At 41.2% G+C, this 21,969-nt stretch overlaps 1 protein-coding gene across 28 annotated transcripts in view; it reads left to right on the top strand.

Annotated features, from left to right (window-relative positions):
- Positions 1 to 3,619, top strand: part of SPTLC3 (serine palmitoyltransferase long chain base subunit 3) — a 295,028-nt gene extending 291,409 nt beyond the window's left edge. For all 28 annotated transcript variants that reach the window (XM_021392178.1, XM_021392175.1, XM_021392167.1 and 25 more), the window contains one exon: positions 1,826 to 3,619. In XM_021392178.1, the coding sequence (XP_021247853.1) occupies positions 1,826 to 1,939 (114 nt within the window). In that variant the 3' untranslated portion in view covers positions 1,940 to 3,619. The remainder of the gene's footprint in view (positions 1 to 1,825) is intronic.

Below are 21,969 nucleotides of genomic sequence, written 5' to 3'. Positions count from 1 at the left end.
CAGTCAGAAATGTGCTTAAAAAAAAATACAAATCTTTGACATTTTCCATCTCCCCTTCTTGCTGAAGGTCTTTTTGGCTTGGCTTGATGTATGTTCCTCATTCTCAGAACAAACCAACTTGGAGTCAGGCAATGCTGAGAGTAACCATACATTTTAAGATTTCCTTTTCTTCTCTTTGCATGAGTATGATGCTTAAAGGAAAAAAAAAAAAAACACAAAACCAACCCTGCGAACACAGAAGGCATTTGAGTAGAAGATGCCACTTCTTCATGCAGGCACACGTGTGCCTATGAAGAGCCCCTGACTCCCATTTGCATCCTGAGATTCATATGGGTTCGAGATGGGAGCTCTGCCTGGCTGACCAGCTCCCAGTCCAGTGTGGGCCCCTCTTAAACAACACTGAGAAATCTGCTTTGCATGTGTGTAGTGCAAAATCCCTGCTGCTCTTAAAGGTGCAGTGGTTATTAGCGGGGTATGATATCATAAAATCGCATAGAGCAGGGCATAGTTATGTACACACCTTGGTCACTGTCGCCTTTTACTGTTTCTGCAGTTTTTGGCTTGCATAACTGGTAGAAAGCAAGGAAGTTGATCTGAAGATCAGTCTCTTGAGGTTGCTGCTTTGCTTTGCTTCCTCACCAACCAACCCAAGTGTCAAGGCCATTACATTTGTAAGCCATCGCTGCATGTTTGCTTCTCTTACCTGCACACCACCGCCTCCCGGTGCCAGTGATGGCCTGAAACGCTCCCCAGCTATCATTCTTGAACGTACTGTGGTTTTGCCTTGGAAATTGGAGTCATTTTTATACTATTTGTGGCATTCTTTAAATGTCCTTACACTATGGGAGAATGGAAACACCCTGAGTTTAATTACACGCAGACTGAAAGGTTTTCTTAGGGCAAATACTTTGTGAACATTCCTAAATCCAGTGTAATAACAGGTAACAAGCACAATGAAAACCTCCACCTTCCTTTGGCAAAACTTGTTTTGAGTCTTGATCTGGAACTACGAAAAGCAAAGATCCACTTAAAGGGCAAGCTCTCAAAAATAACTTCCTTAATGATTTTGAAGCTATCTTTCTGCATAAACCAATTCTGAAATACTTCTCTCTGTTCTTGAGCACATTTCAGTGGCCTAACAGAAACAGACTCACAATCACATCTGCTCTTTTCCTTTTCTTTTCCAAAAGGCTGGCAGTTCTTGAGTGTGGTTAAGATGCTACAAGACATTTAGCTGCTTTTCTGTGACGCAGAACTCCCTGCTACTTTTTGAATCTACTAAGAGCAGAGGACACAGCTCAGCAAATTGCAATACAATCCTAATGCATTACTAATTTTGCCTGTGATACTGCTACAAGAAAACAATGGAATGCTCTAGAAATACCTAAAACTGTTTAGGGTGTTTATGGTGACTCTGATTAGCCTTGTGTTCTGAATCTCATCCAAGGAAATCTATTTCAGTCTTCAGGATCTGTATAGAAACATTAAAGTTTTGCCTTACATATGCCTTTTTCATGAGCAATGAAAACTTTTTACCTGGATTATTATTTCTCCCCTTGCTTCTAGAATGTTGTTTTTTTAAATCTGTGCTCACTTACTGACTGATGAAACATGATCCACTGAAGGAGTAAATTCTCTTCTCATGGATTCTAGTGTACATCAGTAGCTGAATTCATATTCATTATGGGAGACTAAAAGCAACATTTGCCCATAATACTCTCTTTCTGTGAGGGTTTTATGGCCTTGTTTTTCTGCTGTAAAGTAGAAGATAGTCAAACTCCATATCTTTTCCAAGAGAATTGATACAGTGTGATGGTTCTTACAGGTTTTGAGTGCTTTGGATGAATTGGGTGATTTTCTACATCTGAAATATTCCCGGTATTCCAAGTCATCTCATCCTGAACTGTATGAAGAAACTCAGTTTGAATTTGAAGATTAAGTTTTCCGCCCATGAAGAAAACATTATGATGCTATGAAAGGGGGGGAAACCCAAAAACCAAATACGAATGCATTTCTTCCCTTCTAAGGACAATTTTTGTTTCTCAATTAATTGAAAGGAGGGAAAGCTTGGTTTTTGCATTTTATTGTATCAAATTTCTGTATTTAAGAGACTGAAATATTGATACAGATTTGCCTCCCAGGAGATCTGTTCTTCTTATGGTATTTTTTATGCAGAATGAATGCATCCATTGATCATGTTGCTAGCGTACAGCTTTTGTTATGGCCCCTTTTTATGAAGAGGCTTCGGATAGTCCTAATTTTGACTGAAAGAATAAAGTTTAAAAACTGAACTGATCCAGTGTAGTATGGCAATATAATTGAGCTTCATCAGTGAAATTGAATTCTGTCTGTTGAAGAGCATAAATCAAGACATCCCTGTGGATTGCTACAGAGCAGAAAGTGACCTCTTAACTAATTTACCCTATCATGCCTTTTTCCAGGGACAAAAAACATTAGAAGGCTAATGCTGAGAACAAGAATAGTTGTCTCATCAGGTATTTCTGACAACAGATTATGGGAAAGGGAAATGTTTCCTCCTTTCTACAGACCCTTTCTCTGCCACGTCAATATACTATGAGCTTCATAATGTGCAAAAGTTGGGGCTTAGAAATAAAGAAATGCTTTTATTCTAATGCATTTGACCTACAGCCTTCCACATCTTATCACATTGAGAGCTTCTCAGCAGGCTTGCTCCCTTTTCATGTAGCAGCAGTAAATAATTTTAATAACCATTTAACTTTCCCATAAAAACCTTGATCAAAACAGTCAGATACTCACAGTTCACAAACTGCAGATGACATTTATGGGCCCATTCCTAAGTTTCCTGAACTACTTATGGGCTTAATAAATTCACTAACAAGTACATAATGCCCAAGCTGTTAGTTGTACAGAATGTGACGCTGAAGATACCATAAGCAGTTCTCCCACCTGTTAAATTGAGAGCTCCACCATTCCTAACTGCACTAGGGTCACCCACTCAATAGCATTTCTTGAAATGTTCTTGTCTGGTTTATGCATGTCAGGGGTTGTTTTGCCTGTCGAGCTGCAGGCTTTTTGAGTGGTTTATTTTGCAAATAATTGGTTATGTCATCTGAGAGGAAGACGTCCTTGTTCTCCTTTCCACTGTTCCAGTGACAAATGCTCAAAGATGCTTGGAGGAAATGTCGTAGTCTGCAGCTTCCCTGCAATGCCTTCAGCAGCAGAACCGTCAGCCTCGTGTGGGCTGGGTAGTTGGAGGGAGACTGCAGCTTTTTCCCCTTTCTGTGGTGTTGAAAAGTGGTTCTGCAGCTTTAAGAATGAACTCCAAACCATTCCACACTATCAAATGTCATTGTAAACACATCAGATGAGAGATGTTTAGGTTTCTGTTGCACAGATGTACCACACTTTCATGTTCTCTTGAAAGCTGTGGTGTAAACTTAACCCACAGCTGCAATATTAGATTTAAGAACAGTACAATTAAATTGCGGAGTACCAATTACACTATATTACTCTCTGCTTGTTAAAGCTGCTTTCAGGATATAACAAGGCTGATTGGTTATGAGGGGCCACTTTTTGTTGGGTTTTTGTTGTTGTTGTCATGCAAGTTAATAAAAATCCAGTGGTGCTATAACTTTAAGAACTGATTACAACACATTCCATAATATCAAATGTTGGCCTTAGGAAACATATATCAAGGGCTGGGGCGGGACTAAGTGGTGTCATATGATTCTTCACTCTGGTAGATGGACTTGAGAAGCATTGCAGAAGTCCAAGGGAGCTGCGTTTGTGGATAAGAGCAAGTTCACTGTATAAATATTAAAATGCTCAGACACAGGAGAGAGAGAAATTAGGAAAGGTGGGCTTTGTCTTTAAGTAACCTGGCGATTTGTGATTTACAGCTTTGCTACATGCAGGGTGAGTACGCTTACCATGAAGGAGATAGGCTGAGAAATTTCTGCAACCTGTTCCTCGAGGTAAAGTACTGAACGTGATATATTGCATTTTGATCTTCATTGCTGAACATCTGTGGCCAGATCCTCAGTTGACTTCTGACCTTCCATCTTGGGGTGTCTGGCCATAGTTTATATTTCAGCAAACATTATTACACATGCTGTTGCAAGCAGCATGCTATTTTCCTCAAAGAGAGGCCTGAGATTGATTAAGCTACAGAATGATCACTTTTTGTCCCCCTATAGAGGAATGTTTTCTGTCTAAGGCTGAATTCCTCCTGCCCTCAGAACATTACTCTCTCTCATATTAAGGAGACAGGACAGCTATTTTTCAGAGACTGTCAGTTGATTTATTATATGCTCTCTTCTGATTTCTTCCATCCCTTACACATTAGAGCAAGTACAGGCTGACTATCCCTGGGCTTGGGGAACGTCCTAGGGTAAATCCCTGCCCCACTGGTGCAATAATACAACCCCAGGAACTCCAGGCTCTTAGATTTTTCCCCATGAGGCTGAGTTATGGTCTGGCACTGGTTGTTCCACCAGTGTAATTTCAGTGGAGATTTTCCAGATTTATATCAATTTTAGTAGATTTAGAGTTGAACAGCACTTGGAGACCCTATTTTAGCTAGCTTAATTAAAAGCTGGTGGAGTATTTATTAGGGAATTAGCGCATCTAGCATAAGGATCGCATTTCCTGCAGTATACTCTATCTTCAAGGGTGCATGTTCTTGGGAGATGTAGTTCTCTGTTTTAGAGGGTTTTGAAGAACTGTTTTCAATAAATAAAAATTGCTCAAGTCGTCATATTTTAATCCAGCGGAAATGTAAGTATGCATACACTAACTTTTTCCTGGCAAACTGCAATTCCAGTATCTTGTTATCCTACCTAAAATCTTGATTGACCTTCATGCTAGCAGAAGACTCCAGTTGTCTGTTTGACAAAGCAGCTTGTTTGCTCTTTCCTGTACTTCTATCCCACCTCATCTTTTAGAAAGCCTTCGTTTCCTGAGCTTATCTGTCAAGGTGGTTCCCCCATCCACTTCTCCCTCTTTACATTGTTCTTTCTATTCTGCTAGTTTCCATTCTCTAGGTCTCAGGGAAGGCGCGCTGGCAGCTGCACAGGACCTGAAGCGTGTTATCACTGGACTGTAGGCATTGTCTCTCTCTGCCTCGTTTTCCTGGTATCCTCATCAGCTCCTGCAGACTTTAATCATTCATTTTCACATAAAAGTCTCCTGCTGCTGGTGCTAAGTTTCTCAGCTGCACCACATCTGAACTGCTCAAGCTATTGAACCAAGAGTGGGTTTGACCTATTACTCACGCAGGTGTAGATCAGGTTAAAGCTTGCTTTGAAGTCAATACCGCTAGTTTAAACCTGGAGCAACCGTCAGAGGGACCTGTCAGTGTGAGGTGAGCTGCCTGCGTTTATTTCGGAGGGATCTGAACACTGACGTCTCCAGACTGTTTCACAGCTGCTGCTCTTCAGAGAGGACCATGACATGGGATTCGATTTACTTAAGGTAGGATTTGAACTTTCTTTCCCTTTTTTTTCCCCTTTTTTCCAAAATGTGTTTGCTTGAAGCGGTATTCCATATTTCCCTGTCCTGCTGAGACAGGGAAAAATAACAATGTAGGAAAACCAGCCTACACTAAAGGTGTTTGCTTAATGATGCATTTTCTAGCCTCCTTAGAAATGCAATAGCAATTCTCTTATATATGATGATCTGGTTTTTATCTGTGCTTAAAGTTTAATTGTTCTTCAAATTAAAACACAGATCAGGACCAAATTCTAGAGAAGCCACATTACAGGCTGATAAATGGCAGGTGCCATTCCAATATTGGTAAGTGAACATTCCAGCCTCCAGGTATCTTCTAAGGAGCTCAGATCCTGATGTTTCCCTTGTTTACTCACACATCCAATGTTGGTTGTGCTCACTGCAGACCAGTCACAAACTAATGAGATTCTCACTCTCTCCATTAGTAAAACAGAGATTCAGACCCTTCAGGACAGTCCCAAAATGACCACACAACTGACCACATAAAATAAGAATTCAGCAACATCAGAATGAGAGTGCGGGGTCTGAACCGGACTGGATGCTCAGCAGTCACCAAAAAGCTGAGCACGTTTCTTTTGAAGCACTGACAGGACATAGCAAGGGAGCAGTGATAAATCCGTCACATACCTGTCAAACGAAAAGGTAACTGAGAGGTAAATGATCTGAAGAGGCGTGGTAGAACGGAGTCTTAGCCTAGATTTTAGTGTGTGCAAACCATTTTCTTCTGTTAGCATTGCAAGAATTGTACATTTTTTTAAATTCAGTTTGAGGAAAAGGTTGGTCTTTGATATTCAAATGGTGACTGTGAACCAAGCAAAAAGAGATGCTACACCCCGTGTGTGACATCAACTTGTTTATGATGAGAAGGCAGAATAGACTGAGTCTACAGCAGGTATCCCTGACACTTAGTACTCTCTTATGTTTTATAGATAGTCACATCTGCCAGATGCTGCACAAAGACCAACAAGTATTAATTACTATCAGTAGACCCAAGTTCAGCAGCTTGTGCTGCAGGGGTAACCACGTTTGCAGTGATGTTTGAGCCACCATCTGCGGTGAACAGTACTGGTCTTGAAAATTGTTGAGAGGTCACGCTAGTGATAATCATGCACAGCGTGTTTGGTGGTTGTGATGCCCTCACTGGGCATCCTTGCTGAAGTGCCAGCGCTGCCGGTGGATCTCTTTTTTTTCCAGGTACAGAAGGATATGCTCTGTAGATCATTCCAGCAGATAAGCTTCTTTCTGGCATACAAGCTCAACCAGAAGATGTGGCCATGAAACCTGGACCAAAAAGTGATTCTCGAAGGTAAGTCAAGCACTTGTAGTAATACAAGAAATTTGATATGTGTCACCATGGAACAACAGTGCCACACGTGACAGGTGAAGCTTGCTTTTATACCATCCCCAGTGAACATTTCTCAAAGAACTTTCTGCGACAATTAGCTGCCTCTACTACCCTGTGGGTAGGCCAGAACTATATGTATCCTCCAGTTTCTGGAGCACCAAACTGATCTCTTGTGACATGGCAAAGCATTAAGCATCATTTTATTATGTTTGTAGCCCTTACCTACCGTAGCTCCATTTCTACTCCCAGCACAGCAAGCAGCAGGTCTATTTTATCTGGCGAGAACACAGCATGAAATGGGCTACTGAGCTACTGGCATCCAGCGTGACCCCCACTACGGTCCTGGGCACTGCAGCGAGTAAATGGCTCTTGGCATAGGCTGGCTTTTGCTGGGCTGCAGGTAGTAGCCTCTTGTCTGAAGTGGGTTCCTCATCTGCTGACTTTTCCAGCAGCTGTTCTGGAATAGCACAGAAGTGATGAAATCAATGGGAATGTTACAAAAGCATAGCTTGCACCGTGTGTTTCCTGGAGCTTGCTCTGACACCAGTATCCCATGTGTCCTACTCTCCCTGTGTTACCACACAAACCTCGTGATGCCTTGGCTCTCTGCATGGTACAGAAACTGTTGTACAGATTGCTGGGGATCCTACTTTCATGTGGGAGCCACTTGTGAAAAATCGCTAATACTAAGGGTGCAGCTGCTTGCAGCCAGAGCAGTCAGAAGAGGCACGATATTTTTCACAATTTGTGGACCATGTATGCATACTTTAGACATTTCTCTATCTGCAGAATATCCAGATCTGAACTCTTTGTCTCCCACTGCACATTCCTGTACCCAAATGTTAAGAGTTCCTCTTCTCGGCCAACCAGTTTAACGTATGGACCAGATCTCTATGCTGAGTCTAAAAGAATCCATTTGGTTCTGTCTCTGCCCTGCTCAGTAGCTGTAGATGAGACCCATTAATGGTCTTTGCCTCACATTTTTTCCTCTGTAAAACTGTGGTAGTGATCCTGATTTATTTGTAAAGCATGAAGTTGAACTGATGAGAAGAGCTATCAAAGAGCTAAGTGTTGCCATTACCTGAGCAATCTTTTCATTTCTACATCTCCAACCTACTCCATTAGTCCTGTAAAAGACACGAGAACTCTGCTTACCAGACCTAATCTACGAGACAGTACAATGGTGAGGACTCATTATAAATTATATTAAAAAAATTATGGAAAACAGATTCTTCTGTCTTGCTTCAGTGATGCCAATTGGACTAGGAAGCTTTTTTAAAATGGGAATTTATCTTTACAAAGATTTCTAGCCAAGCCTTTCCAGTTTGTTAAAATGTAATTAGTGTCTGCTTGTTAATACGATGTTCATTGATTTTTAAAGTACACAGACTTCAAAGCTAAAAATAAATAAATAAAAAGAGAGATAATTCAAACCAGAGTGGAACAGCTTGGACAGTTTTACTCTTTTGCCAGGATCCCAAAGCTGTTGTGTTCAAACAATGCCACAGTTTGAGTGGAAATGTGAGATTAAATCCAAACCCTGCATGTCAGCTTTTTTGCAAATGACTATCCAGGATTTCACTAAAATGTTCAACCACAACAGATCGTGTTGCAGGGATTTTTATTGCTTAACAGCTCGTGATGGTCTTCTGTTTCTCTATTGTATATAATAGGCCTATGCACCTAGAGCCTAGTAAATATCAGTGGAATTTCAGTACCTAACTCTGTTAGGCACTTTGGAAGGAGCATTTCAAATGGTCAAAAGAGGAAGGAGTTTATGAAGATGATGGATGGCTACAGAAGCTCCCAGTGGCATATCAGTGCAGCATGGCACACAAGGGAATGTACTCAGTATGGAACATAATTTTATCACAGTAATAGAGAAAACAATGCAAGAACTGAAGAGTCAGGTGGAGGTAATTTCAAATTCTTGCAAGAGTTCAAAGCTGTGACTGAGGAATGACCTGAGGAGACTGCAAAAACTCTAGAGAACAACACCTTCTGAAGAAGAAGGCTTGGAGGACAGAAAAGTGAAAATAAACATCCACAGAAGAAGACTACGTGAGTGCAAGAGAGAGGATGGAATTGCCACTGCAGGAGAGATGGAGCAGAGCAACACATTTGAGTGGAGAAGAAAAACATTTCAGTAGCAAAGAAGAAAGGAAGGGAAAATATCCCCCAAAGACAAAACAACAAGACAGTGGAGACAGCCAGGATTGAGACTCGGCAGGACAGAATGAGGGAGAAAAGACTTGATTTTCAGACAAGCAGAAGAGAAGAGGAGATCCCACCACACCACTGAGACTTGGGTGTCTGCGACTGTGGACGGGTCTCTTAATTGTTTAGAACAAGGGAGGAACAATGTCAAGCTGAAACGCGGAGAGATGCCTTGTTTCCCATAGCTACGAATGTTAGATGTGCACAGGTGGCAAAGCAAATAAGGAAAGCTGATGGTAGCAAGGATTGTATTTCGTTCAGGACAAAATGGAAACAGGTCAAAGACAACTCCAATGGGAAGAGGACAGTCCTTTAAGATAGAGATGCCCCAGTAGTTTTTCTACTGAATTCTTCCAGTTTTTGTGGAAAATTATAAGGGAATGAAAAGTGATGTAGGCTCTCAAAAATAGATCTGTGAAGGAAATCTGAGGATGTTTGATCACTGAGAGGCAAACACCTGAAGCAGGTACTTCTCTGAGGGTGGTCTCCATTTGGCCACTTGTGATACCAGCCTTCCAGGGCCAAAATCAGCAGCAGTGAGTAAAGCTACCTTTCAGGTGTAAAATAGCAAGAAGCAGGCACAAGAGAACTGTTTGATTTAACAGACAGGAAAAGAAAAAAACTTGATAGGAAATACAGTAAGGGGTGACAGACCTCAAAAGAGAAAAGCGCACTGAAAGAAAAGTGTTAATCCTCTGCTGGTCCCAATGTGAGAAGATAATTTTCTCTAAAAAGTTTGAAATTGCTATTCACTTTGTAATGGCAGATTTACTGTGGGATGCCATCCATGGTGAGCACAGAAGGAGGTTAGCTGTATGATAACATCTAAGCTTTCATTTCTATATTGTATACAGTGTAAGTGTTCTGGTCTCCTTCTGTTCTTTGAAAATTGAGGGGCTGCCTAAGATTATAAACTGCTTTGTCATTATCCCAGACAGTCTTGACAGGAGATGTACGCAGTGAGAACACTTCCCAAAGTGGTAAAAAAATAAAATAAAATGAAGGGGAAAAGGATGGAGACAAATCAATGAGTTCAGGATTATCTGGTTGCTTTAGAAATTGCATTTTGCAATGGTTTCCCCATCTGAGTGATCACACCAAGACCAGGCTGCAGGCATGGTTTGATTTAAACTTTCAGGAGTAAGTTCTCCTTACCTTGGCTGGCTTAGACTTAACTAAGAGCATAGATAGAAGGATCTCCATACACAAAGGTAGCAGCACAGTACAGATGATAGTAGCTTTCAGAACAGGGGTGATACTGATCACCACGAGGGAGCAGCAGCTGCTTTCTTTGCTATTTCTGAAGACAGCAGGAATAGTTGTCTATGGATTTGTGCACAGTTGCAGCACATCTACATAAATTTTAGTCACCAGCAGCCAAAATTAAATCAATGAAGATCTTAGAAGTTTTAAATGTGGAGTCAGTTCGGGTCCCCTCTAAGTCAAAATTGATTTTGGGGATTTGCATCTCAGCAGCGTAGCTGCAGGGAGTCCCGAGGAAGAGGAGTTAGTAGGGAGAATGCTCTTAAAATCACAGAATGATAGAATATCCCAAGTTGGAAGGGACCCATAAGGATCATCAAGTCCAACTCCTGGCTCCACTTGACCCACCTGACTAAGTAAGCATCTCAACAAGGATATAAGAAGTAAGCTCAAATGCTACAGGTACAGGACAAATGGCAGGTCAGCAGAGAAAAGCAGTACTGCAGTAAATAAGCAGAGGGATAATGTGACAATTGCCAAATATCAACCTAAGGGAAATGGTGCAAAGGTAATGAAAGCAGATTGTAACAGGTCCGTTAGCCATAAAAAGAGAAGCGAAGAATTGAGTCATGATATAGGAGCCTGGGGAATTTTCTGTATATGGCAGCAGCTAAAAAAGTCAGAGTTGATAAGAATGTGCCCCGAGGAGCCCAGTGTGGTGGCAGAGGTTGTGAGCGGACTTTGCTGGCCTGCCCTTGAAACAGGACCTGCAGCACTGAGAAGTACAGGGCAAATGAGTAAAGAAAAAGCAAAAATCAATATTGGAAAGACATAAAATAATTAAGGGAAGAGGAGATAGCACTGGGAACACCCTGAAAAACATTGGTATAAGGAACCAGAGACTTTTAAGGGTGATCAAGAGCTAGCTTAGGCAAAGCACAATGAAAACTTGCCAGTGGAAGAGAAGTTGTAATCAGTCAGCAAAGGATTAGGTAACATACTCAGGGGAATAACAGGGATAGAGCAATGCTAGGTGTAGGGGATTGGATTTGAGGACCCACGATGCCCTGTCCAGCTTAATCGTCTACGATTCCATGGAGACAGCAATGAAAGACCTGCATTGTCTGAGAACTAATTTTGTTAGGTATGGGCTTAGGGCACGTATTACAAATAGGTCTCTTTTATGTAGGATTCTAGTTTTGAGTTTGTAGTGATTGATGGATTCATTAAAATGTCATCACTGATACGGACAAGAATTTTCTGTTTAAAAATAAATAAATGACGACAGAAAAAGCAAAAAAAGAAAGCCTTCTGCTGCTCTGGTTGATTGTCTGTGCGGCTTAATGTGGTTCAGGAGACTGCTTAATGGGAGAGAGAGGCAGAGAAGACAGGATCAGTAAGGATTAGGAAGGGTTGTCAGCATTTCATTCAGATCTTTGGCTACCTGGTTCCTCTTAAATTCTGCCTCCCACTGTCCTTCTCTTTGTTTGTCTGGATGTCACACGAGCATCATTCCAGTGCTGAATAATATTTATTTTGTGATCTCCGTTTTGGTCTGGAAAAGGCGTCTGGCCAGATTCTCAGGTAGTTAGAACTCAGCTTTATTGTACAGACAAGCAGAGTTGCACTTGAAGATCCAGCCCACTGGATTACTGCTTGCACAGCTGTGCTGTCTTTTTAATGCTAAATTAGTTGGTATAGAAAGATTTTCTCCTCAGAATTTGGCTGTCATCCCTGTGACAGTACGTTATATCTTCAAGTAGATCCCATGGGCCAAATTAATTCTAGTGTTCTACTGATGTCGGTGATGTTACCCTGAGTGTGAATTCGGCCCCATTGTTCTAAGGCTAATAGAGATTTTTTATAATGAAAGTGGATCATAAAATATTCTCAGATTTTCATCTGGTTTTGCTTACAGTAATTATCCTTTCCTGGAGCTGCGTAGTAAAGAAAATATTCATATTCTCCAGTGTCTGGTATAAATCGCTGTGCTTGTTTGCTGCAGCCCAAGACACAAGTTACAGGCAGAAATGGATGTATTTGCCCATGTGTGTATGGCCAGAGTTAGCCACTTTCTGCAAACGAGAAGCACAGAAAGCACGGCTTTGAAAGTGCTCTAGTATCAGTGCTATGTCAGTGAAACTCATTGATTTTCGGTGACTTTTTATACTTCAGAAGGAAACTTTTCTAGCAACCAGCGCACCAAGATAACAGTTAATTCTGTCTTTTCTTATTAACAGAGACAAAAAAAAAATTCTTCACAGATTTCCTTTAAAAAAAAATAATTATAACTCTAAGGCCTGCAGAATTAACACACAAAAAAGAGGCGTGGTTAAAGTAAAATTAGAGGAAGAAAGGAGTTACTGCAGATGAGGCCTTCTCCTGAATAACACACCTGCAGGAAAGCAAGCTGGGACTCCATTGCTGTCATTTTGGGAAGAGAGGCTGGCTGTCTCTATCTGGCTACTCTTGGATTGCACTTTTTGTGCATTGCATCTAATGCTCTCAAATTTGTGTTGGGTGAAGTCTTTGCAAAAATGTCAAGAACCTGAGGGAACTCTTTCAGCTATCATGCAGCAGTGCTGACATTTTGGTCAATTTTATATTGCCACGGAATAGTCACTGAACAGAATTGCTCTGTGATTTACAAAAAGGCATCAAAAAGTGGAGGACTTTGACCTCCTCAGTAAGTATTTAAAGAAATAGGCGTGACACTGAAGGAGGTGGAGCTGGTGCTTCCTCTTTATCTTAGGAAATCCATCTCTGCAAGTGCATTTGAAGCTTTATCCGGGGAAATTAGCCTTCAGAGTCCACAAGAACTGTAGGAAATTGTGGTGTGAACTGAGTAATTTCTATCTGAGCTCAATAGCCACTTACCCTAATGCACTTCAGCAGGGAGTCTTGCCTGCTAGATATTTAATGAAGAATAAAAACCAATTCTACCTCTGTGGTGTTGAAAGTGGGAGTTATTCTTGAAACAGAAATGCTGACATTGGATCAGCCCTAAAAGTAGTGGTGAAAGCTATTCTGTTTTTATGCAATTTTCTTTCTGTTGTGAGTAGGGGTGGAAGAAAATGCACAGAGATTGACCCTGCGCCCATATAAATAGTGTATCTGTGAAGAGCATACTTCTTGATGAAAGGAAAATACTTTCCTAAGCAAATAGATATGATGTACTCTGAGGAGAAAAAACAAGATGGATCTCTAGCTATGTCTTTGTTCAGAAGCATGAGCGAAAGCACTATGGGGAGTCTCTTAAAGACAGATCTTTAATCAAAGAGCTCTCTCTCTTGCTGGATTGCTCCTAATACATCATCAGTGTTCAAGTACCCTTTTTCCTCCAGAGTTAAGGATCTGATTTCAGATGGCTTTATTGTTAACAGACAGAACTTTCAATTGAATAAATTCCTCACCAGTGTACCGGTGGGAAAAATACCAACTGGACGTAGTTACTTGTACTTCAGGGTATACTTCACGCTTCTCCTCAGAGCTGTATCTTCTGACTGCTACCCCCTGGTATCCAGCAACAACTTTTCTTTGCCATCTGTTTACCTGTCAGGCCTTCAGGGAGCACTCTGCATCTACAGAGCAAATCCACTGTCCCATAAAAATGGCTCTACATATGCACAGCCTGAAATACGGGAGAGTGAAGGAGAAGCTCATTCATTTAGTGTGGTAGGGAAAAAGCAAAAACTTTCTGAGCTTTCAAAATTAGATTGAGCAAAAACAATTAGAAAAGCACATCTGCTGTCACATGGTCTCCCAGCGATGTCTCCATGCAGTGATGTTCTCCTGAAGGATGAATGGCGTGTTCCATTTGTAAAAAGGTGTGGTGATGCCCTGTTACCCTTAAAAATAGTTGTAGCTGGAGCAAAGCTTTCCTAATGAAACTCAAAACCAGGTGAAACTGCCTACTTCAGGCAGCCTCATAAAAACCTGCACTTCAGGCAAGTTCTGCTGATATTTGCAACCTGGGGCCAACTTTAGTACAAACACAGGAAATTTACTGTAACAGGTGGAAGCCAGGTAATGCCACATCATGGTGCAACTGGAGTCAGCGCAACTCAGTAATTCGACATTGGAGATTTTAGATGGATATAAATTGCAGAAATTCAGTGTTGTTTTAAGGGAGCCAAATACATCAGAATCAAAACCAGGACTGCTTGCTAACCCACAAGAACAAATACTATCCATTTCCACACTGATCTGGTTGAAACTAAGAGTTACAAAATTGTTTCCAAGCCTTAAGGCCAAGATTTTTTTCTCTTGCTTATAGCAGGCCATATTTTATATCAACATCTCTTGTTGAGCCCCTGATTTCATAAGGTACTAGAGAAATTCCAGAGACCTTGAAGTGAACAAATGTTTCATTATTTTAAAAGGACGAAGGAGGTGACCCCCCTTTTCCCTGCCTGCCCAAACAGATAAAGGCCTCTTAACCTGACATCAGTTCTGAGACAACTGCAAGAAAATGGGATGTGCTAAATAATCAACATGTAGTTAAAGAGATGTTGATATAATTAAACCAGTCATTACTGTTTTGGTACTGTACCGTTTTGTACAAAGTTACCCTAAAATGTCACTGGCCACAATGTAGCAGATATTAAATGACTAAACTGATATACCAGGACAGAAATGTATCGGGAGGGTATTTTTATCAAGGTTCTGCAATGATTTGGTCTTGTCCCTGGGCTATTCATCACTGTTATCAAGGATTTGAAAGAAAAAAAAAATAATCTGCTGGAAAAGTTGCAGATATACCCTGGTGGTAAATAAACAAGGCAGGTCAGGTCTGCAAGGCAAACTGCATCACTTGGTAAACTAGCCTCCTTTGAACATGTGTTTTAAAACAGCAAAATACAAGGTCATGCATTGGTGAACAAAGACTACAAACGATAGATCGCATCCTGGAAGCAGTGACTGTGAAAGCCTTGGCCCAAATACAGGCTCTGGGCTTTGTCTGTACATATATGCAGACATACATAAGTAAATACAATCCTAGCCATCCTAAAATTTGTTTCTGTTAAATGTATATAATCGGTCATTCTTGTTAGCCAGACTGTTCAATTCTCAGCTACTGTGAAGACTTCAGTGAAAAATTTGCCTGCTTTAGACAGTTTTCCCATTTTCCCAATAGCTGGGAAAAGGCCGAAATTATCCATTTCTGAACTTGAAACTTAGCTGGAGCTTTTCCATCTGAGATGCCTTATCTGAAGCGAAGACCCTGTGATTGTGAAGATTGCCAGTTATCACACCAACTACCTGTTGAGGAGTCTAGTTTCATGGCAGCTCTGCCAGTTGTAAGAGAAGGCTGCATGACAATCAAAAAGTTCAAAATATCACTAAAGATTTTTTGGCTAAATGGTGATCTTGGATTGGAAAGGTTGCTGTTTTCTTGGAACTCGTAAACTCTTCAAGACTGAACCACTCAGGTTATTCTTCATTTTATATATAGAAGAATTTGTCAGGTATTCGAATGGTAAGAAATGTCAGAATTCAGGTTATCTGTGCAAGCTAAAGTCATTTCCCTTGTGAGAGAGGATTAAGCCTCTCATTGTGTGACCCTTGGAGATTTTTCCGCAGGTCCCTTCCCTTACTGATTTTCCATTTGCATTTTTTTAATAGAAACTCCTAAGTTCTACCTGACTTCTGAAAACACAACCCAAGCTGTAAGTCACCGGGGAACTCTCAACATCATCATGTTGGGTCATCACCAAGCAGGCAAGCTGTCAAAGATGAAGATCAGCCAGCTCCACCGACGGGGATATTTACCACAGGTAGGATTTGACATTCTAACAAAAGTTAAGGCTATGACAGCACTCTCCATGTGGATGTTTTTTTAATCTATCTTCCAAGCTGCTTTGCCCTACTCCAACACTTGTGTTGCAAAGGCAGGAAGGCTCCTGAGTTTCCCATTTATCCAAGTGCACATCACTTAGCATCCAGCCACAAGTCTTGATCAGGATGAAAACAATATTGAATTTTGTAGGTCTCATTTATTTAAGAGAGGAAAACGTCTTTCTTTTCATGGTGCGTCTCTTTAGCTTTCATTTCCTGTGCACAGAGTAGCTTTGTCTTGAGTACAATAATTAAGTTGTTGACCTTCCTTAGAGGTCAAACATAGCTTCCTTCCCTTTAGAGAAAGATAAAAACAAGCAATAATAGATACTTTGACTGGTCTAAGATACTTACTCTGCATATTTGTGATGCTGCTGTAATTTCTGCTGGACATTTTCCTTGAGATAATCCAGAACAAGATGCTATTTTGGGAGATGCACAGTATTTATTGAAGTAATCTTTTCCCCATTCTTTTTGAGAAAAAAATATTCCATAGTAACTACATCGAAGAGCATGATCTAGGACGTGTATGCTCTAACGAGAATGGTTTGTGTGATTTTTAACGTGGCATTTTGCTCTTTTTAATGATTCATTGTTTTTCTCCCTGTAGTAATGGAGAATCTCAGGCAGATCTTCATGTATTACATAAGCCAAATTACCATTAATTTTATACCACTGTTTTTTTTGTGCATAAACATACCCAGATTCTCCTCCTCTTATAGTGATCTGCTTCTAACTTTTATGCTTAATTCTTGTTTACTTGCTTTTATATATGACTGCTAATAGCTCCTAGTGTTCCTAATAGCTCCATGTTGCATTCTGCATTGTATATAACGTCAGGGATTCAGTTCCCAGTAGCTGGGGCTGTATGAGTAAGCAGGGCACTTGGATCATCTGCTTATTCTCAAAAAGTTAGACCACTGAGTTTGACTTCTGTTTTGTAGAAGTTTGACATCTTGCCCATGGCATAGAAGTTGGAGGTGGGGGGTTGAGAACCACATTATCCTTTACAAAATATGTCAGCAATAGAAATCCTCACAGGTGGAAGAAATCTGTTATTCCAGTGTTTGGGGGCGTTATTGCTGATCCGTGCAAATGGCTGTAGATGCTGAGAACATATACCATGGGGAGAAAGAAAAAGCAAATGTAGGCACTCCACCACCTTCACTGGAATAGGCTGAGCCAGCCTTAATACTTCTGAGTTAACTCTTGTGTTCTAAACCCTCATATTCCCTATATACCCTTCTCTTTCCTTCCAGAAGCTCCTTCGGGCCTTTAGAGCTCTTTTTTTCTAATGCAGTAAAACTAAGTGTAAAAGTGCAGTATATGTATGATCACAAGAATGTCCAAATGTGCATGTATTGTAGTCTTAGAAACAAGAGTAAGTCACATGGCAACAGGGACTGACCATTCGCTCCCTCTCTTGCTATTGCAGCACTTCATAGCTATTAATACATGAGCAATCCCCTCTTCATTCACCAAAGCCCTTAAATTGGTGCTGCCATTCCATCTTGGTGAATTAAATATGCCTTAATGAAAGGAAGATAAGTTGGAAAAGTGAGGCCAAAGCCAAGCATCTTCTTTGTTCAGAAGAGAGTGGTGCTGGTATCAAATTTTGGGCCCCTGGGAAGTGCCTTGACACCCTAGTGGTCAGCAGCATGTAGAAACTGAGTGTGGGACTGCAATTTCCCACCACCTACATTCATTCAGACTTGGGTTGGCACCCCTCAAAAGCCCTAAGAAGCAGCAATGGTTGCAGCCCTTTCTGCCATTTTAGGCTCTGTAGGTAAATGTGGTCCAGCAGCAGCAAAAGGCAGTTCTGCTTTTAATAACGATTAAAAAATATTTTTGAATGACCCTCCTTGTTCCTTACTATTACACAGTATTAAAATATAAGAGCTCAGCCAAGAAGAACAGAAACAAAGAGAAAGGCCTTTAAAAAAAAATTCCACAATTTTATATCCTTTCCCTACTAACCCACCACAGAATTCAAGGGTGGGGGAATCGAGGGCTGAAAGAATCTTCACATGGTGCCAAAAATTCCCCACAGATCTCTCTGGTCCCTCCACGTTTGGCTATTTAAAGCAAACACATTGTGTTTTCAATGCTAGTTTAGATCCATTTTCCTCATGAGGAGGTGGGATGCAATTAATTAGCTGTTCTTTTGATTTCTAAGTATCACATGTACTTTGCACAAGGGCATGTACTTTTGACGGAGGCTAGAAAAAGGAAATAAAACGCAAGCTGCACCACTTAAGTCTTCTTGGTACAAATGAAAATGATGGATCAGCGGGGGATTATAATGTGTGTTTTATTGCTACCAGTGCTGATTGAGTCACTTGAGTGTTAATACAAACCTAGAAAAAAAATCTGGATGAAATCACAGCAACAAAGTTTAAAGTGTTTATTTTAGTCATAATTGCACTGTTTTCACATAACGTCTTTGATCTGTAGGTTGAAAAGAGGCAAAGCCAGTAGTCCACAGTAGAAGTAACCAAAGATAAACTTCTCTGTAGAGTTTAAGAAAAAAAACAGTTCGTAGTCAGATATAAACATGGACATGTTCAGTGGGGGAGATGAAGTCCAGACTGCAGCGAACAAAAAAACACAGCTCATTGCTATTTCAGCTAATGGGATCCCTTTTCTGGATTTCACAGTGGCTGCATTTACTTTAACCTTTACGTGGATCATCTATGAGAAGAAATACAAGGTATGTTACACAGCAATCATAAAAAATGAGTTAAAAACCTTTGCATCTCCCATCTAGTGCGATAAATACGTCTCCCAAACCCAAAGGGATGTCAGTGTGCTCCCAGCCCTTCATCAGTGCAGAGGATGGTCCTGAGGACCCCTCAGAGGGCCCCACTCCAGACTGGGAGACAAATCCACCACTGCAACAGCAAGTGGGTGTTTACAGTGTCTTAACAACATGACAAAAAGGTCTCTCTCACAGAAGCAGTGAAATCCTGGGGGTTTGTTCTCCTACTGGGAGTGAATTTGCTTGTCAACCTGCAGGCTGAGGGGGCTGCAGGACACAAGCCATTGGCCTATGACCTCTTGGGAAAGAACCAGAATGAGCAAACCCCACTTCTCTCTCTTTTTCCTTCTTTCTTTTTTTTAAAGCTAGGGAGCACAACCTAAGCAAAATATTTGCAGACTGAGGATGTGATTTTTTCCAAGTGCACAAGACCTTTGTCATCACCCAGAGGAGAGAAGAGGTTTGCAGAGGAAATATTGCTTTTTTGTAAGATCTGTAGGACATAGCCAGGAAAACAGAGTCATTTTCTGTCACATAAGTCCTTCTTCAGGTTCCTCTTTGACAGGAAGGGCAAATATGTTTATTGCACTCAGTGGCTCCCTCCTTTCATATTTGGTGGAAATATATGATCATTAGCCAATGACTGTTCTTTCCTTTACTTTTTTCTTATGGACAGTTTTCCAGAGTGGTTGCTGGAAGGTTTCACATGACCTGACTCTCCCAAGGCCCTCCCTGAATGAACAGAGGAAGAGACAAGTTCTTCTGAGGAGCATTTCAGAGCCAGACCCTACCACAGCAGCACCAAAAAGTTCTCACAAATTGTTTCCCTCTCCTTCAGCTCTGGGCAGGGCCCGGAGATACTGCAGGCTAGTAGGAGCCTATGTGAATCCTTCCATCGGTCTACTGTCCCAGGCACTGTTGGTATGTGTATGCATGTTATTATTAAAGTCAATCACACGTTAATGACAAATGTTTAGGACATGAAGCTATAAAATTCTTCACGCAGTTAGTAAGTTTAAATGAACTGTTTAGGTTGTTTCCTCCCACACACCCCACCCCATTAACTTACTCTTGAGGGAAATGTATTTATGGAGCCATGTGCTTCTCACATGGTTGAAGCTAAAAATAAGCTTAAAAAAATCATTCTGGATGAAATTTAATCTGAAATCCACTTCAGCAGCCTAACACAGATTATCGCTGGTTTCTTAGACTGGTTTCTCTATTTGTAGTGATAGCCTCAAGCAGTCTGAGCGCTGATTGCTTCTGGATTTCCCATACTCCCGTTTCATTATATACATGTAGATACATTTTTTTGGTGTTGTGAGGCTTTTGGAGGGGGTGGTTGGTTTTGTTTTCTTTAATAGGGTTGGAGTGTAGAGAGGCTTATCAGACACTGAAAGCTGTGAACTGTTTTTCCCACAATCTTTTAGTCAATGATCAACAGATCGGATGCTTCAAAAGGTCTGAACCCTTATGGGTCACATCCTTCTTCCATTTAATTCAGTATGAGTTTTGTCATTTGTTTTAAAGAAGCCAAACTTTAGCCCATAATGGACAATTATGCAACCCCTGGATGAAAGGGATGTTTTCTCCTTGCCCTAGATAATTAAGTCAAATGAGGATCCTTCCATTCCCATCACTAGTTTATTTTTTTAATTAGTCTTGAGATGACTGCATCCTGAGCTCCAAGGACTGAAATCATTGAGAAAGGAGATTTCAGCATAATTTTCTCTCTGTATATCACAGCTTTTTCGCCTGAGCTCTTCTCCACAGACAGCTCTCAGCTGTTCTCAGCGGGATCCAGATTGGTAGAGTTCCCTCAGCGCAGGGTAATGCACAGGCTTTCTTTTGCCATGTCATTTCTCCTACATTCTTCTATCTGAAATCCTTTGCTGCTGCATTCCCTGTTTGGAAGGGAATTTGTTCCCATTTTCCTTTCACTTTGTTCAGCTGTATCAGTTTATCTGCTAAATTTAACGCATCGCTTCTCAGCTTCTTCCCCAACAGTGAAATAGGTATGGCAACCCAGAGCCTTGCTCCAGACTGAAGTCTTAATGAAGTATGTGCATGTGTGTGCATTATCCTACTGGTTCTGGAGTGTTACTTTTTAAGCAGTTTTCGGCTGTTGGTAAAATGTTGCCCTTTCTACCATGCTTAATTCATAAATAACCACTAGTGAGAGTCTTTCTGCAAGGCTGGGTGGGCTTTGTTATTTTGCTGAAACAGCTGAAGAATGCCAGTGGGCCGCAGAAATATCCTCTCTCTTGTCATGTTATGCTTTCAAGTGCTCTATTTCCTTAGCGACCAAATCTACTATTTGACTTGGTACTGATGTCCGCAGTAAGTAGATGTCATTAGAGATGGAACAGCCGCACTCTGGGAAGCAGAACTGTTTGTAGTGCAACTGCTCCCAAGAGTATCGCCATGAGTTTGTTAGAGGCAGAATCACAGCCGCTGTGCTTAATTGTAAAGACCACTGCAAGAAGGCCACAGAGCAGAACAATTTAAGCATCTATATAAACATTTTTTCCCCAAGATGCTAAATGCTTTCTACTTCATATTAACCTATTAGGCAACTGTATAACGTAGATGAATTTGTTTGGGATTCCTGAGGGTTTCAGGCTCGGCGCCTTTAGCCATTGCTACCATTTGAGTCATCCAGCACACCAACAATCAGCAACATTTGGTCCCACCCCAACCAGTTCATCTCTCCAGGTCTAATATCTCCAATCACGCCTGAACCAGCAGCCAGGAACCACCCGGCCTTACAGCGCTCTTACGTCCCATGCCTGCTTTGTGCGTAGTGTTTCTATTCCAGTTAGACATACGACTGAAACAGTTCAATTAGTGAAAGCCCTAAAGAAGGTGACGTTGTCAGCAAAAGAGACTTAATACCAGTACCGCTTGCTCCTGCAAATCGGAACATGCGTTTGGTTTGCATCATCTCTGCCTGCAGAGAGGGGGCAGTTGCACCGCAGCATGTACATGCACCGCTTCCAAACCAGAAGGGTGGGTCTGACACAGAGCCATGTGTCCTTTGGCCTCATGGAACCACCGAAAGTTAAAAGGGCAGAAATCCGATTTAAAGCATTTGGGTAAATGCATGCTACAGAGTAAC

This window comes from Numida meleagris, chromosome 3 (genome assembly GCF_002078875.1).
Source record: "Numida meleagris isolate 19003 breed g44 Domestic line chromosome 3, NumMel1.0, whole genome shotgun sequence".
NCBI classification, from domain to species: Eukaryota; Metazoa; Chordata; class Aves; order Galliformes; family Numididae; genus Numida; species Numida meleagris.
This window is presented reverse-complemented; position numbering and strand designations above follow the sequence as displayed.